The following is a 16,979-nucleotide window of genomic DNA, read 5'->3' as shown; positions in this document are numbered from 1 at the left end:
TCTATCAAGTGGTCTTCGATTAGCCGCATAATCAAATTGCACCGATGCTTTGACGGGCGAGAATCAATATTATGCTTATCAACAAACTTTGACTGTTCAAACAGACCTCGCATTGGCTAAGCAAACAGTTCCTCCGAAATGACGTCCGTGCACTCGAAGGGCTGCACACGGATGTAGCGTGTTGTTAGACTGTCGGACATTGTTCGAAATGCTAGTCCTGATATAAACGATGGTGCATTTTGTTGCATTCTTTATACGACCAAATTGCTCAAAAACTTTAGGAGGCACAATCCCAGTATGACCACCACAATAGTGCTTACTGCTTATCTGTGGTGACACTCGGTCGCCTCTCATCCATTAGATCGTGCTCACGGGCGTCCACTCGCCCCAGTTCTCTCACCCGCGCCGCGCGCGCCGAGTCAGCGCCTTCTCTCCCCGTCTGTCTGCCTGTCTGTCTGTGCGGCCCGGCGCGGCCGCCAGCACACATCGCCCTCCGCCCTCCGGATCTTGCGCATCTCCGGGTCGTGGCAGGGTCCCAACGCCGTATCCGCCCGGTGGGGGGCGGTGGGCCGAGCCAAGTGGTCCCACACGCCCGGCGGAGCAGACACGCCCCCACACACTGCCTGCCCATACACACCAACATACACACACGGACATACACACACGGACACGCTGCTAATGCCTGGCCGGTAATGTCATAACGCCGAGCGCTCACAAACAGGAAACTGCTCTCGCCGCGGCTGCCCACGCAGCTGGGTCTCGGTCAGAATACACCAGAGATGTCTCGGCCAGAGGCGCCCTGCCAACAGCCGTAAACTGTGTTCTGTTGTGCACTGATAACACACTAGCGCTGCGGAGATAGATGCGGAAAACACACTGACCAAAGAGGCAAAGATTAGACGAACAAAAACCAAGAGATAACCCAGTATAGTTTCTGTTACAAGGCTCCTGTAAACGGAAAGCATGTTTTACAATGAGTGTCCTCGTCACAAAAAGATCACAAATGAGCGACAACATTCGACGCATGTTTCTGTAACGATGCTCACAACTTTTTCTGACCCCCCCCCCCCCCCCCGGCTTATTCTTCTGTATGATCGTTCTCTGTGCCACCTTGCCATGCAGCATATTGTGCGATTCATGTCGCCGTATGGCCTTGTAGTTATGTCGCTGTATGACTACTGTGGCTTTTTGTGACCCAATGTAGCGTTGTATGACCTACTGTGTCGCCATATGTTCCCGCGTGTCACCGTCTGACCCGCTCCGTGCCGCGGCACCCCCGTCCCCCGACAGAAGCCGACCAGCCAGGAGACGCGGCTGTTTTCGTTCATGAACCCGCTGGCGGTCCACATCTGGCTGTACGTGCTGACCGCCTACCTGCTCGTCTCGCTTACCATGTTTGTGGTGGCGCGCGTCAGCCCGTACGAGTGGCACAACCCGCACCCGTGCACCGCCGCCGGCGACGTCATGGAGAACCAGTTCAGCGTCAGCAACAGCTTCTGGTTCACCATCGGCACGCTGATGCAGCAGGGCTCCGACCTCAACCCCAAGGTGGGCGCGGGAGGGGGACAGGCGTGAGTCACATCCGATCTCTGGCCCAAGGGCGAGGGGTTGGGGATGATGGTCCGGGACTCCGGAGGGGTCAGCAGCAGTGACTGACAGACCAATCAGTGGCCTTTATCGCGTCTCTGGGACTGCGACTGTGTCCCGTGAGTCCGTCCCCTCCCTCTATTTGCTGCTGACACTTCTAGTTGATACAGTTTCAGTGCCTTTGACCTTTGAACGACTGTCCCCCGGGAGACTTGTTTGTATCGCCATTACATTTGCATATCTGGGTGATGCCGGGGCGGCTATTAGGCGGTCGTAGTTCAGAGAGGCTCCTCGGCTCGCAGGATCAACTCCTCCGGGCTAATTGCCTGTCTTTGGGAATCATGCAGTCCTGCAGCGGAAGGCTGCTCTGAAGACGTTAGGCACTGAAAGGAGACCCGACAGGCACCTCTCCACCACCGTGCTTTCATTACCCGGTGTCTTAGAACATAATATCGGAGTTAACCCGCGCCCTGGTGGGGTCTGTTTATAACGCGACCTGGTGGGGGGGGGGGGCTATTTTTTGCCCCCCCCCCCTCGTATCTCCGAAACTACTGGACGGATCCGCAAAATTCAAACGGCGTTCGAAAGGCCTGTCAAATTTGTCGAAGGAAACCAAATTTCATTGACCTCGGGGTCACCGATGACGTCACAGGCCAGGTCAAAGATGAAATGTTTCACCGTTCACGGGTCCTCTAGGGAATGCGCTATAACACCGAGGAAAACGCATTTTGTCGAGAATCAGCGATAGGGCGTCAGTTGCCTAGTAGATATGTTGCTATTAGAGGTCACTGACAATACTAGGTCAGGTCACAGGTCAGGTCACCAAGGGTCACAGGTCAGGTCACATGAGCCCAACTTTACTAAAGTTGTGTGATGCATGTTTTATGGCCAATTTTTCATTTCCAACTCAATGGTGTTGGTTATAAGACTATCAGGTACGGCTTAGGTCACTTTCTGGTGAAGTTCAGGTCAAGGTCAGGTCAAGGTCAGGCCAAAAAAGGTCAAATTTTAAAGTTGATAGTTTTGCATAAAATGGATATTGATTCGATGCAGCTCGTCACGGGGAGTCTAATGGCGGTCTTTGTTTTGCGCTACGGGGTCTAGAATTGCTAAAAATTGAGTTTGAAAATTTGACGTCATCAATTTTGAACAGTTTTTTCGCTATAACTTCGCCAAAAAAAAAGAGGTATCAATCTCAAATTTGGTATGTGGATGGAAGGCGCTAAGTACTATCACATATATTCCGGTTTTTGCGAAATTCAAAAAACTTTTTGGATTTTTTTTATTATTATATCCAAAAAATATTTTTTGATTTTTGGGGGTCAAAATCCAAAAATTTCAAAAATCCGAGATAGCAGTTTTGTAGCCCTGTCGATTCTACAGCTTTTATGTCTTTATCATTTTTCTGTATTTGCAAAGCTGTAGGCCTGGCAGCTCTTCCCGCGAAACCCTTTTTTGGGTCGAAAACGGCAGAACATGACGTCACTCTGACGTCATTTCCGGCCAACCTATCATAGCCTTTTGAAAAATTTTTGGTCACAATGTGTAAAATTGATGTCCGAGAGGGTACTGAAAGTTTGGTGACGTTCGGCGTAGCGGTTCTCGAGATATATCGAAAAGTCTGGAGGGGGGGCAAAAAATAGCCCCCCCCCCCCACCAGGTCGCGGGTTAATGCGAAACCTTCGTGTGGTGGCTTTTAGACGAGATTGACGATCACTGTTCAAAAAAGTATGTTTAAGCGTGTTTATTGTTCACTCTGACAGCTGAGATCTTTAGAAAAAAGGGTCAACATAAAGTTTCACAAGTCCGAGACCAAAAAGGAAGCAGCTAAGTTTGCCAGCGTCCTACAAGTGTCACGTATCAACTCGCTCACAAAAAGGAGATAGTGCGACAGTTTTTAACATTCAAACAGGGTGAAGTTTGTTGACCACGAAGCTGTTTTCGCCTATCACGCGACCTTTTCATTCTATAGATGCGAACATGTGTGGTAAATAAGTTGAGTCAATTCATCCCAATGCTATTACATTTTTCCATTCTTTTTACAGGCCTTATCGACGAGAATAGTTGGTGGTATCTGGTGGTTTTTCACGCTGATAATCATTTCGTCATACACTGCGAATCTGGCAGCCTTCCTTACAGTGGAAAGAATGATTACACCAATCGGTAAGCTGAGTGCCTAGCTAGGAACTTACCTAGGCGTGATTTTTTATTAGAATCCAAACGTTAGTAGCAAAGTACTGCACTCAGACCCAAGATGTCGTCTATCCGTTTGTGATGTTACAGACTAGAGTACTGAGGGACTGGTCGATCTGGAGACCAATTACCACAAGATGAACTCGTCTCTTATGTTTCAGAGAGTACCGAGGGGCTGCTTATCTCAATGATAACTAGTAGTTACGTCACGATGATCTTGTCTCTTACGTTTCAGAGAGTGCCGAGGGTCTGGCTGATCAGAGCGAAATCAGCTACGGCACTCTGGAGGGAGGGTCCACGCTCACCTTCTTCAGGGTGAGCAAACACCTGCTTTCAGGCATTACTAACGGGTCGTGTTTGAATCATTGATCACGGTGAAAAAGTCACGTTTTAGATCATGTTCATCTTAAAAGGCCATAAAAAAGTATCGCAGATCAACGCAAATGTTGACAAAGATCCACTTCACGATAAAAATAATCAATACTTCATTTGCTATACAACTTGAAAATATGCATTCTCCCTATAGCTGTGACGATGACCAGTTATTCCGACGATCATAATAATGTCACCTGCTTATGAAGCCACGTCAATAAATCACTGGCAACTTTTCGTTGCAGGATTCCAAAATAGACACCTACAAGAAGATGTGGCGTTTCATGGAGAACAAGAAGCCGTCGGTGTTTACGAAAACCTACGAGGAGGGGATCGAGCGAGTGCTGGAGGGCAACTACGCCTTCTTAGCCGAGTCCAACACCATCGACTACATCGTCAACAGGAACTGCAACCTGACGCAGATCGGAGGGCTGCTCGACTCAAAGGGGTTCGGCATCGCAACAACCATGGGTAGGTTAGGTACTCGTGCGCCTTGCGTTGTTTATTTTTTCCACAAACATGATGTGAATGTCAATGACAATTCATGTCGAAATCATGAACCACTGTTCTGATGTCACGAAGTGTTACGTCGGTTTCAGGGTCACCGTGGCGAGATCCGATCTCACTGGCCATTCTGGAGCTACAGGAGAAGGCGGTCATCCACACGCTCTACAACAAGTGGTGGAAGGACAATGCCGACTCGTGCAACCGAGACGACAAGAACAAGGGCTCCAAGGCCAGCGAGCTGGGCGTCGCCAACATAGGTGGGTACGACTGTCAACGGTTAGTCCCAATATTACTTGTTAGCCCGTCCCCCGGGCGGGCATCTGTTTGCTTGTTGAACGGGATCGCCTTCCACAGCAATAAGCCTAAGTCATTGTAGCGTGACGCAAGGATGAATGTGAGCCGTATAAGTGTGAGTCAGCTTCAGCGTCGAGCTGTGAACCGGTGACCCAGCGTTGGTCATAGCCGCCGGCATCTGATGCCGGCAGGGCCGAGTTACACCCTGCAAGTAGCTGGGCCGGGCATGACGTATGGGAGCATGATTGGCTGGTTATGATGTGAGATATATGACGTATGACAGCGCGATTGGTTGGTGATGATGTGAGATGTGTGTCTGCGAGCTGTGGATGTGCCAGGAGGGGGATTGTGAGTTTAGTTGGCTGGAAGGTGTAGAGGAGAGCAGAATAGATCTTCTTCTTGTGCTGGACGGTGACTTTTAAGTCAGTACGACAAGCTATTTCGGCCTTCTCGACTAAGTGTTGTGATTATGTCTGACGTAGAAGAGGGCAGTGGTGCACCGGTAGCTGGTACCAATACCATGGAACCAGAGTTTCCTGCGCCTGCATTCGATCTGCGGGCAATACCGGAGTTCGACGGCAGCGGTGACGTCGTCAGATGGCTGGAGCAGGCGACACAGCTGTGTGCCCTGCGTCGTGTGTCACTGGCCGCTGTCATACCCACACGCCTGAGGGACCAGGCGTACGAGGTGTGGGCCACCCTCTCCTCCACCGAGCAGCGGGATGCTGCAATCGTCCGCCAAAAACTGCATCGTGCATTTGCATTGGGACCCGACGCGGCTATGTATGAGCTGTATCACCGACGTCTACAACCGGGCGAGTCTGTGGATGCCTACCTGGGATCAGTCAAGCGGCTGATATCCCTCATAGGTTCAGTGTCCAACGAAGTGATGACGACGCACTTCCTGCAAGGTCTGCCGCCGGAGGTGCGGCTAACAGTACGTAACAGTGCTGGAGATGAAACTCTCTCCTTGGAGCGAGCCGTCGCCGTCGCTAGGTCAACGTTGGCGATGGCGGCCAGGGAGAGAGCGACTGCATCGGTGGCTGTCGTCCAGCCGCCGCCATCATATGTACAGCAGCAGCGGGGAGCCAGAGGGACGGGTCGCCGTCCACCACTGCGGTGTTGGACCTGTAACCAGGTAGGCCACATCGCCCGGCTCTGCCCAAACGGGCACGGCGACGGCGCTACATCAGCGCCACGGGCTCCGCCGTCGCCAGCTGCCGCAGTGACCCAAGAGCCCCCATCATCGACATCAATGTAAATGGGCGCAAGTGCCGAGCACTCGTCGACACAGGGTGCAGCGAGACAGTGGTGTGGAAGGGCATGGTGTCCTGCTGGGAGCGGAGTGACGCCAGCTTGGTCGCTGTCAACGACAGCCGGGTGCTGTGCTGTGGGCGGGGTAAAGTCAGACGAGGGTATTGTGACAGGCGTCGTTTCGGCCCAGACAATCGAAGTCGATAATGTCCCACGACATGTGCGAAACCTCCGACATCGGTTGACCGTCCCTGAATGTCCGAGGCCAGGGGCTCTGCGAGCGCCAACGGTGGAGTGGTCTGATGACAGCGAGTGTGATGGCGTGTGTGTGTCGCCAGCTCCGAGTGATGTGACGGAGTCGGACACGCGGCCGCCCAGCGTCGCTCAGTCCCCGGACCCCGATCCACCGACCGGGTCCGATGTGTCCGCAGACGAGAGTGAAACGTTCGTGCCTGCGACGCTGCGGCGTGGTACGCGTGTTCGAAGAGAGCCGGAAAGATATGGCGATGGTGTGCCAGAGGATGTAGTTGATGCGTTGATTGAATGACATGTAACATGTAGAGTAATGTGGTTCTTCAGAACCAGGGGGTGATGTAGCGTGACGCAAGGATGAATGTGAGCCGTATAAGTGTGAGTCAGCTTCAGCGTCGAGCTGTGAACCGGTGACCCAGCGTTGGTCATAGCCGCCGGCATCTGATGCCGGCAGGGCCGAGTTACACCCTGCAAGTAGCTGGGCCGGGCATGACGTATGGGAGCATGATTGGCTGGTTATGATGTGAGATATATGACGTATGACAGCGCGATTGGTTGGTGATGATGTGAGATGTGTGTCTGCGAGCTGTGGATGTGCCAGGAGGGGGATTGTGAGTTTAGTTGGCTGGAAGGTGTAGAGGAGAGCAGAATAGATCTTCTTCTTGTGCTGGACGGTGACTTTTAAGTCAGTACGACAGTCATGGGGCTCAATGATGCGGAGAAGTTATACCACCAGTCCATTACGAAGATCATCGGTCATCCACAATTAAAACTTCTTACACGTATCCAATGCATTTGATCACTGGAGTAGAACAATAACGAGGTACCAAATATAGCTCTTTGTCCTCCGCCCTGATAACGTTGACCCTGCAGCTCCATTATAACCCTGATAGTGTACCGGTGACAAAGCCTGCCGCTACTCGGCCGTGCCCCGACCCCCGGCCCTGTCTCTCTGTCCCTCTGCTGACCCCCGGCCCTGTCTCTCTGTCCCGCTGCTGACCCCCGGCCCTGGCCCGTGTCTCCCTCTGCTCCCCAGGCGGGGTGTTCGTGGTGCTGCTCTGCGGCCTGGCGTTCGCCGTGTGTGTGGCCATTGTCGAGTTCTGCTGGACGGCGAAACGCAACGCCCAGCTGGACAAGGTATGAACGGATGGTATGACGACAAACCATGGACTTCGTCACAAACGTCAGCAATGTACGTCACAGAGACCTGTGTATATGTTAAAATTCACTTCCTAACATCGACCAGAAAACTCAAGTCATGCAGAATTTCCTTATTGCAGCGCCGGATGAGGCCGACGGTCTTGTTATGATTGGCGCCATTGTCTGCTTTTACGATAAGGTGAATGGTGCAATGCTCAAGGACCACTATCGCTATCGCCAATGTCAACAAGTGTTGCATCAAGCTATTTACTACCTGCATTCCGACTGACAGCTTCCTGTCTGTCGCGCCTGGTGGGTGATTGTGTCAATCGCCGGCTCCACCCACATGCGCTAAGCGTGAATGCGCGAGGGATGCATGTCTACCCAAATCCCTCGTGTTCAAGTGCCTGTCTATATGCTAAAACCGTGACTAGGCCAAGACAAACAGGGAGTTCGTCATCTCTGATTTGACGCTGCTTCTCCAAAGTCAACGTCCGACCACACCTATTTTTCAACTGTGTGACATGTCACACATCTCTCAGGTTGTTTCCCCCAAACCGTCGGTAACATCTCCATGTCTCCGCCCGGCAGCAATCGCTCTGTTCGGAGATGCTGGAGGAGCTGTGTTTCGCGATGCGGTGCCACGCGTCCCACCAGCGGCCGGCGCTGACCCGCCACTGCGACCGGTGCCTGACCCCTGCGGCGCCCGACATGCCCCGGGGCGCGCACGACCCGCCCCTCAACGGCAGTCAGGTGCGCTCCTATGGCATGGGCATTGTAGGGATTAGTGATGACTGTTTTGTGCTCTTGATGGTTTCTAATTTGGGAATTAATTCAACGAATTTATGTTCAGCCACCATCTATTTAATTTGGGCTCGAATTTTACGATAGGCTATTGAATTTTCAACATTCAGAGCAGTGTTGATCCTCATACCTTTGTAGACCGGACTAACAAAGGTTCATCGGTGATTGAACGATTTATCTTCAGTGCCAGATTGCTCCTGTTTCAGGGTTTGCGATGTCTCAATTGTCTCACTGTTTCGGTCCCCCGTCCGTGCCGTTATCCCGCCCCTCGCTGGGCTATTCAGCCATACACGCCCTGCTGGGGGGTGGGGGGCAGATTCTGCCCCCCTGTCTAACTTCCGAACCGATGGTCGTAGAAAGACGGGGAAAACGGCAATCGAAAGCTCTCAACAAGGCGGATCTTAAGAACCCAAATTTTTTTGCTTAAGTAGGTCAGAGGTCAGGTCAAGGTCAGGTCAAGGGTACAAAATGCAAATTTCTACAGTATCGGCCTTGCACCGTAGTTGCCGAAGAATGGACTGAGACTGATTGCCGAAAACGTGTTCTTAGACTACCAAGACAATATTCGTTGCATACAATGTCATTCAAAGGTCAAGGTCAAGGTCAGGTCAGGTCAGGTCAGGTCACCAAAAACAAAATATAGAAAAGGGCATGTGCGACACATGTTTTATGGGTCATTTTACTCATATAATTCAATAGGCACACTCAATAAGTGATATGGACCACCTCTGGACGAATTTCAGGTCGAGGTCAGGTCAAGGTCAGGTCAAGTAAGGTCAAATTTTGAAGCTGCTTGTTAAGGCCTAAAAAGGTGCCTATCTGATGCAGTTTTTCACGGCGAATCGAATTGTGCTATTTTCGTTTCCGTACGAGGTCTAGAACTTCAAAAAAAAATCATTTTTCAAAATTGTTGTGTGTCGTGACGTCATAAAATTTTGAATAACTCCCACATTTTTGAACCGATTTTTCTAAAAATTGGTATGTAGGTGCACATAGACCTCTTCTCTGACATGTATTCCGGTTTTTTCGATACACTCAAAATTTTGGATTTTATAATTATTTTCCAAAAAAGTCAGTTTTTTGAAAAATGTGGGGCCAAAATCCAAAATTTTTAAAAAACCGAGATAGCCATTTGATAGACAAAGGAAAATCACGTATAACCTTTTTTGTTACGTCTTGATTCCTGTAAAAATGAAGATGTTAGCGGCGTTTGAAATTTTGCCGTTTTTGAGGCGAAAATGGCGAACATGACGTCACTAAAACGTCAATTTCTCAAAATTTTCCGACGGATTTCGCTCAAATTTTCAGGAAACATGTCAAATTGATGTATGATAAGGTACCGAAAGTTTGACGTCGCTGGCGTAACGCGTTTAGAAGTTACTGGCGAAAAACGGGAGGGGGGACAGATTCTGCCCCCCCCCCCCCCCAGCTGGGCGCGGGTTATGTTAGTCTCAGTGACTCGGTCTCCGTTCAGCCCCTGTCTGCGCTGGTGACCGTGTCCCTAACAACCTTGCTCCCCCGGCAGTCGGGTCACGGCGACTCCCACTACGCCGTCGCAGGACGGTACTGCTTCACACCCTGCCAGGACCCGGAGGTTCGTATGTGTGTGATGTCAGCCGCGAGCTAATGAACGCACAGCCGTCGTCCCACTACGTGGTATAGTTATTTTTGTTCCGATAAAATTGATAAACGTTCTGATGCTACGGTATCGTACTGTCACGCACGTTACCTTGTTTTGATCAATGCATAGAGTAGCTCACACATACAACTCCGTGCAAGGCTAGCGCTGGATAATATCGTAAGTGGTCTGGCAGTGCAGCAAATCCCGGCAAATATTTACGTTCGTCGCTGTGTATCTAACGCACCGTCCCCGGATGTGTACATTCATTCTCATCTGCTCTTCCGGCGGCGTTAGGCAGGGTGGGCTTGATCGTATGCGAGTCTGGACACGGGCAGCTCTTTGATTAGGTTGTGCAAACTAATCGGAGCTCCGCGAGTACGTGATAAACTGTGATTAGCTGACGACGAAGTCTTTATCACATAGGGTATGACTATGATGCACGTACTATTTAGTCTTTTACATTGCGTTTGCCTGGGAATCGAGGTAAATAAAACATGAAAGAGTATCTCGTCTGCAAGCCCGGAAAGCTATACTGTTGACTCGTGTCCACAATAATTTGATGAACACAATACAATAAGTTTGAATGCAGCACTGACTGCAGTGTTGACATGTTTTTCCAGGGCAACGGTATGATGAAGATGGTAGAGTTCTCTCGAAGATCGCCGGCGCCACTGCCCGAGTACGATGCCTATGACGCGTAGCCGGCACGAACAACGGACCACTAATTTACCACAGCGTAATGACATGTGCATAATAAGAACCGGACCTCAACTGTGCACGGTCTATATGGAACATATTTGTGTGGCAGTACCGACTTTGGACCAATGTTTATCAAGTGTTTGGTTCACTGATATCTCTGCGGAACAGAAGCGACCATCGATCTTCGGAGGTGACGCAAGCTGTGACACTAGTGTCACAAGTGAATTGTTTGTACATTTGTCAATGCAGTATATATCACACGTGTAAAAACCGCATCGTCATTCGCACCCTCATCAGTATTTGCACTGTATTATATCGATCTCCTGCAATTTATATTTTAGTCACCGTGAGGTGGGGCTATTTGAGACAGTGGGGCTATTTGAGTCTGTAGGTAATGTTTAAATAAAATCGCTATAAAATGAAAACCGTTTAACATTTTTTGGTCATTTTTGCTCTGGCAATTCACCGCTTGATTCATCACGGTACACTGAGAAACACTCAAGCCTATCCATGGTTCTCGGAGACCATGCAGGGGTCGTTCTGGTCTTGTATGAGAGCCTCAATTGGGGAGAACTTTGTTTACAGTTGTTGGTCTCCAGTTTGGTAAAGTTCTCAGGTTTTTCCCGTAACGTTCTCGAGTGAGAATGGTGTGCTATCTTGAACGAGAACTTTGCCCGGATAAGGTACTCTTATACTGCGGGATGATCTCCCATGAGAACCTTTACCAGGTCATGAGATCATAAACGAACACAATTCCCGCTCATAATATGATCCTGTATGGTCTCCGAGAACTTTACAACTTAAGAGCGCCGGCTTTCCTGGCACGGCATTCGCGCTCACGACCCATTCCCCCCCCCTCCCCTCCCTGTAGAGCGCCAGCTTTTCATGGCACAGCATCCGCGTTCTCGATCCTTCCCATTCCCTCCATGCACAAACAAGGTAAAGAACAGGCATGTATATTTATTGTGTCAGATGTCAAAAAACTCACTCTGGAACAGAACATGCGATGCAGTCATTCGATGCGAACATTTTGTTTCAAAAGCTGCCCAAACCCTTTCGCGTGCCGCCCCAGTCAGTACCGACCGGCGTGCTGAGTTTCAACTGAGTCGTTTAGCAAGAGACCATACTATCTCCCGGTGCACGACAGCTCAGTCCCTTTACTTTACTTTACTTTTAACACGGAATGCAGGTAAGTGCAAAAATGCATGTCAAGCGGCGCTCCCCACGGTCCACAGACTGTGCGAACGATGTACAATTCAAACACTTAAGTACAGGCACGTACAATAGTTACACAGGCACAGACATTAAAAAGTTAATGGTAAAATGTATGGGCTGGCATGTGAACACTACCGACGGGAGTCCATGCGAGACCGAAGTCTAGCCATAGGAGCGGCGGAGGCGACGACAGCCGGTTGGCCGCTCTAGACAGTTTGCGCAGCTGGTACGGGGACCCGCAGTTGCTTCTGTACAGCGACCCCGAGTAAATTGTCCCAGCACCCTCACAGGGAACAACGATAAGCTGTCAGAGGGCACGCACAGAAAACCTCAGCTGCTCTTATACAGGGACCGGTAGTCGATATCAATGTTATCAGCTGTTACTGGACAGGACAGACGGCTAGAGTTGGGGTTCGTGTACAGTAGCAACTGCGGGTCCCCGTACATCTGGCTGGGGAGGAGCTACTCCAGCATGGCAGCCTGCTGACTGCTGAACCATGAGCGCCATCAGACGCTCCAGCTGCTCTTTGTCTCCCATCACCGGTACGAGCGATCCGACACGACGGTGTTAACTTATGTGCGTCTCCGAATCGGTGTCGCGCACAGGGTCAATCTCACTCGCGTACTGGCCACGCATATTATCGATTACACCACTATTTCACTATTTCACTGTGGCCGGACCGTCTCGGCGAACACGCCTCACCTCACCTCGCGGCACTCAGCTGTGTTGACACCAGCGCCGCTCGGACGATACTGACCCTCGGCCGCTCGGCCCGGCCCGGCCGGTCAAGGTCGTTCAAGGTCACGGCTGTCAAGGCGCGACACGCGTGACCCAGGAGCAGGACACAACAGGGACATTTTGGCGTTGTGCCCGATGAGTTGCCTCACTTCGGTGTCCAACATTGAGAGCATCGTCTCTACGGCTTCTTGCTCTGAAAGGGAGAGTAAGACAAATATTAGAGAAACGGCAGAAACGCTTAATTCCTGAGCCATATCCTCAAAGCACACGGATTGGTATTTAACCCGGCAGGCGGTGGGCCTACCAGCCACCTTCCACGCGGTGGGGGGGGGGGGGGCACTTTTTTGCCCCCCCCCCGTATCTCCGAAACTACTGGACGGATCCGGAAAATTCAAACGGCGTTCGATAGCCCTGTCAAATTTGTCGAGGGAAACCAAATTTCATTGACCTCGGGGTCACCGATGACGTCACAGGTCAGGTCAAAGATAAAATGTTTCACCGTTCATAGGGCTTCTAGGGAAAGCGCTATAACACCGAGTAAAACGCATTTTGTCGAAAATCAGCGATAAGGCGTCAGTTGTCTAGTACATATGTTGCTATTAGAGGTCACTGGTCATACCAGGTCAGGTCACAGGTCAGGTCACCAAAGGTCACAAAGGGTCACCACATGAGCCCAACTTTACTAAGGTTATGTGATGCATGTTTATGGCCAGTTTTTCATTTCCAACTCAATGGTGTTGGTTATAAGACCATCTGGTACGGTTTAGGTCACTTTCTGGTGGAGGTCAGGTCAAGGTCAGGTCAAAAAAGGTCAAATTTCAAAATTGATATTTTTGCATAAAATGGGTATCGATTCGATGCAGCTCGTCACGGGGAGTCTAATGGTGGTCTTTGTTTTGCGCTACGAGGTCTAGAATTGCTAAAAATTGAGTTTGAAAATTTGACGTCATCAATTTTGAACAGTTTTTTCGCTATAACTTGGCCAAAAAACGAGGTATCGATCTCAAATTTGGTATGTAGATAGAAGGCGGTAGGGACTATCACATATATTCCGGTTTTTTCGAAATTCAAAAAACTTTTTGGATTTTTTGGCAATTATATTCAAAAAATCTATTTTTTGATTTTTGGGGGTCAAAATCCAAAAAATTCGAAAAACCGAAATAGCAGTTTTGTAGCCCTTTTGATTCCACACCTTTTATGTCAAAAACATTTTTCTGTATCTCTAAAGCTGTAGGCCTGACAGCTCTTCCCGCGAAACCTTTTTTTGGGTCGAAAATGGCAAAAATGACGTCACTCTTACGTCATTAGCGGCCAACCTATCATAGCCTTTGGAAAAAATTTTGGTCACCATGTGCGCTAGCTGTTCCCGGGAGGGTACTGAAAGTTTGGTGACGATCGGCGCAGCGGTTCTCGAGATATATCGAAAAAAGTAAAGGGGGGGCAAAAAAATGCCCCCCCCCCACCGCCTGGAAGGTTAAGCAGATTTTGCTAACACTGGCAAACAGATGGCAATCGCAACCTATATCCCAAAAATGGGCAATGGCACACAGATTTTGCCACCTCCCAGAGTAGGTAATTACCTTTGCTGTGGTTACTTTCAAGCTGTTAAGTGCACACAAAGACATACAGATTACAGAAAACAAACTCACCATGAGACGTTCGCGCTGTGCGCCAGACACCAACTCGCGAAAGGCACAACCACGCTGCCGGCAGCCTTCGCAGTGCTTTCGAGAAAGGAAGGACCGGAAGCACTGAGGCATTATACATAGAGATGTTCCTTAGGGATATCCATTTAAAGTGGTTTGAACTGTTAAAATCGATAAACATCGTGTCATATAGTAAGGCTCTTTTTCATTAAAAATTATTTCTTCTACTGAAAAATACATGTTTTATTTTTTATCAATAATTGCTATTTTCCTAAGCGAAAATGGAATCGCAGCACTTCAAACTGCTCTACTCTTAACACAGCGCCACCTACGCCTTTAGTTTCCTTCTGTGCTGACATCTGTCGTCAAAACACGTCAGCTGCGAGAACTATAAGGAAAAAAGTGAGAAGTTTACCATCCTTTCTGACCGAATGACTGCTGGTTCGAATCTCACCGCAGACCGACTGTTTGCGTTACACGGGTAGCAAGACAACTTCCAGTACTAAACTATCTCGGTCAAGACCAAATCCACTCCTGAAACCGAAGTGGAGACCATGCACAGTTCTCGGGAAAGACCAATTCCTCAAAGCGGCAAAATGGAAACCATCGAAGGTGCTCAGGTGAGTACTATCAGTATAAGTTCTAAAATGTGTTTCTCAGTGTATGGAATCGAGCGGCGGATTAAAGCACACCAATCTGAGCAAAAAATAACAAAAAAAATCGATGGTTTTATAGCAATTTTGCTAAACCACTACACACTGTCCCAAATAGCCCCACCTTACGGAAGTTACGGTAGTCGTTGAACGCTATATGTGAATGTGTGATGTGAGTAGGTAGAAATTGTGTTAGACTTGGTGCTGTTGTATTTTTAGCTGTGAAGACGATGCTAGTCATGCCAATGATGAATAAGATGATGTTAACCTTGCAATGAATTAATAATATACCTACAAGCGTTCCATTAAATACCTCTTGTCTTGAGACCGATGTGACAAATGACAACATTGGAAAAGGTTGAGCCATGTCTGACAATGAACGATACAGGTACCTGTACATTTACTGTACATACTCAATAAAGCGCCCCACTTGTCCTCTATCTAATAAATACATCTATATCACCACATCATCTATATCACCACATATCACTTGCACAGTCAAAAATAAATAACTAGCACCAAAACACGATAGTGAGCTTACCGCAGCCCATACAGCCTTGACTTTGAGGCTGGAAAGGGCGATCAGCCGCACTCTGGCGGCTAATGGCTGAACCTCTAGTTCCGTAGGTACACGCTAGTACAATGGTGGCGCTATTCTGACACGGTCGGGTCTTGCTTTGCCTGCTCGTTTTACTTTGTTGGGACTTGACTCAGGAATAACTTTAGGTCCCTGTTATCCCTTGTTCCGTCGTACCTATCCTCAGGATACTGTAATCCTTCTCCTCCGCGCCGCAACCCTGCTCCGGGCCGGACAGGCAACTTTATCCCATGCGGGCCATGCGGGCTGCTCCCTTGGAGCGCACCGCTGCACTGCTCTTGAGGGAGCCAACCCGTAGCCGGGTGCAGTGAGTGCCTTGGGGGGGGGGGGGGGGGGGACAGGGGCTGGGTGGCCTGTCCCTAACAGACGGGCTCAGCCTCGACGAATCCCTGGGGTGCCTGCCCAGACCTAACCTAACCAATGTTTCCCCCTTAACCCTCGCACGACCAGGCCATTTCTCATAACACGAACGACCAGGGGGGGGGGTTGTTACGACCCCCCCTGGCGTTTCGAAACGGAAGGTCGTAGAGCTTAGCGGAAAAAACCAACGGATTGCTCTCAACGAGATCTCGCGATTGGTGGTATATTTTTTGGTCCTAGGTCAACATTTGACCTACTTATGACCGGTCAAAGGTCAAATTTTCGGAAAAATCTATTTTTTCAGATTTCCGCGCCGATTGCGGCAAAACGGTAAAAGATATAGACTCGAAACCTTCACTATCGTGATTCGTGATCAATTCTCTATCGTTTGGTGTATATTTCGATGTCATACCTCTAAAAATGATGCGTTGGGAGCATCGGAAGTCTGCAAGGTCATTTGTGCATTGGGTCACGTCAGGCGTGTGACGTCACTGACCTGACCATGACCCAAAATGAACTACAAGAAACAACCGACGATGCCTGAAATGGATAGCAAATTCGAATTCAGGGCATCAAAATACCCCGAAAAGGCATACAAGTGCAAGAAGTCATTACAGGTCAACCGAGGTCACTGACCTGACCTTGACCTTTAGTAACCTTCAAAATGTCAACGGACATTGTGCCAATGTCAAATCAGCCAGTTGTGATTCTAAAACAATCCATCAGTGTGTCAGGTCAGTCGGCATTTATACCAATGTGAAGCAATCTCCAATGTAGCGTAAATCTGGCCGGAGGTTGTTCCCTTTATGACGTCATAACTCCGTGACCTGACATGACCCGATCAATTTTTTTCGGCAAAAGATGCGCAAAGGTTGCCCCAGAGGGTATTGAAAATTTCAGCCCGCTACGACAAGCCGTTTAGCGTGCACTTCGAAAAAACCTCAGGGGGGGGGGGTTGATACAACCCCCCCCCCCCTAGGCGTTCTAGGGTTAATTCCTATCATCCTTCCGGCTCTGCAATGGTCATTGGACCGAAAGGGCCTAA

General features: G+C 49.5%; 1 protein-coding gene and 1 long non-coding RNA gene across 3 annotated transcripts in view; one reads left to right on the top strand and one right to left on the bottom strand.

Moving 5' to 3' along the window:
- The window catches only part of LOC122368549 (glutamate receptor ionotropic, kainate 2-like), a 45,841-nt gene extending 34,639 nt beyond the window's left edge, over positions 1 to 11,202 (top strand). For both annotated transcript variants that reach the window (XM_043342570.1, XM_043342569.1), the window contains 9 exons: positions 1,291 to 1,548; positions 3,633 to 3,750; positions 4,016 to 4,095; positions 4,398 to 4,623; positions 4,752 to 4,916; positions 7,496 to 7,596; positions 8,191 to 8,352; positions 9,929 to 9,997; positions 10,645 to 11,202. In XM_043342570.1, coding sequence (XP_043198505.1) covers positions 1,291 to 1,548; positions 3,633 to 3,750; positions 4,016 to 4,095; positions 4,398 to 4,623; positions 4,752 to 4,916; positions 7,496 to 7,596; positions 8,191 to 8,352; positions 9,929 to 9,997; positions 10,645 to 10,725 — 1,260 coding nt within the window. In that variant the 3' untranslated portion in view covers positions 10,726 to 11,202. The remainder of the gene's footprint in view (positions 1 to 1,290; positions 1,549 to 3,632; positions 3,751 to 4,015; positions 4,096 to 4,397; positions 4,624 to 4,751; positions 4,917 to 7,495; positions 7,597 to 8,190; positions 8,353 to 9,928; positions 9,998 to 10,644) is intronic.
- Positions 11,203 to 12,640: 1,438 nt separating this feature from the next.
- LOC122368551 lies at positions 12,641 to 14,392 on the bottom strand. Its single transcript, XR_006254264.1, has 2 exons — positions 14,327 to 14,392; positions 12,641 to 12,870 (listed from the first exon to the last, which is right to left on the bottom strand). It is a non-coding gene; the product is annotated as an uncharacterized LOC122368551 (long non-coding RNA).
- Positions 14,393 to 16,979: the final 2,587 nt, after the last annotated feature.

This window comes from Amphibalanus amphitrite, unplaced genomic scaffold (genome assembly GCF_019059575.1).
Source record: "Amphibalanus amphitrite isolate SeventyFive unplaced genomic scaffold, NRLGWU_Aamphi_draft 000956F_arrow, whole genome shotgun sequence".
NCBI lineage: Eukaryota > Metazoa > Arthropoda > Thecostraca > Balanomorpha > Balanidae > Amphibalanus > Amphibalanus amphitrite.
Note: the sequence above shows the minus strand (reverse complement) of the source record. Positions and strands in the feature narration are given on the sequence as shown.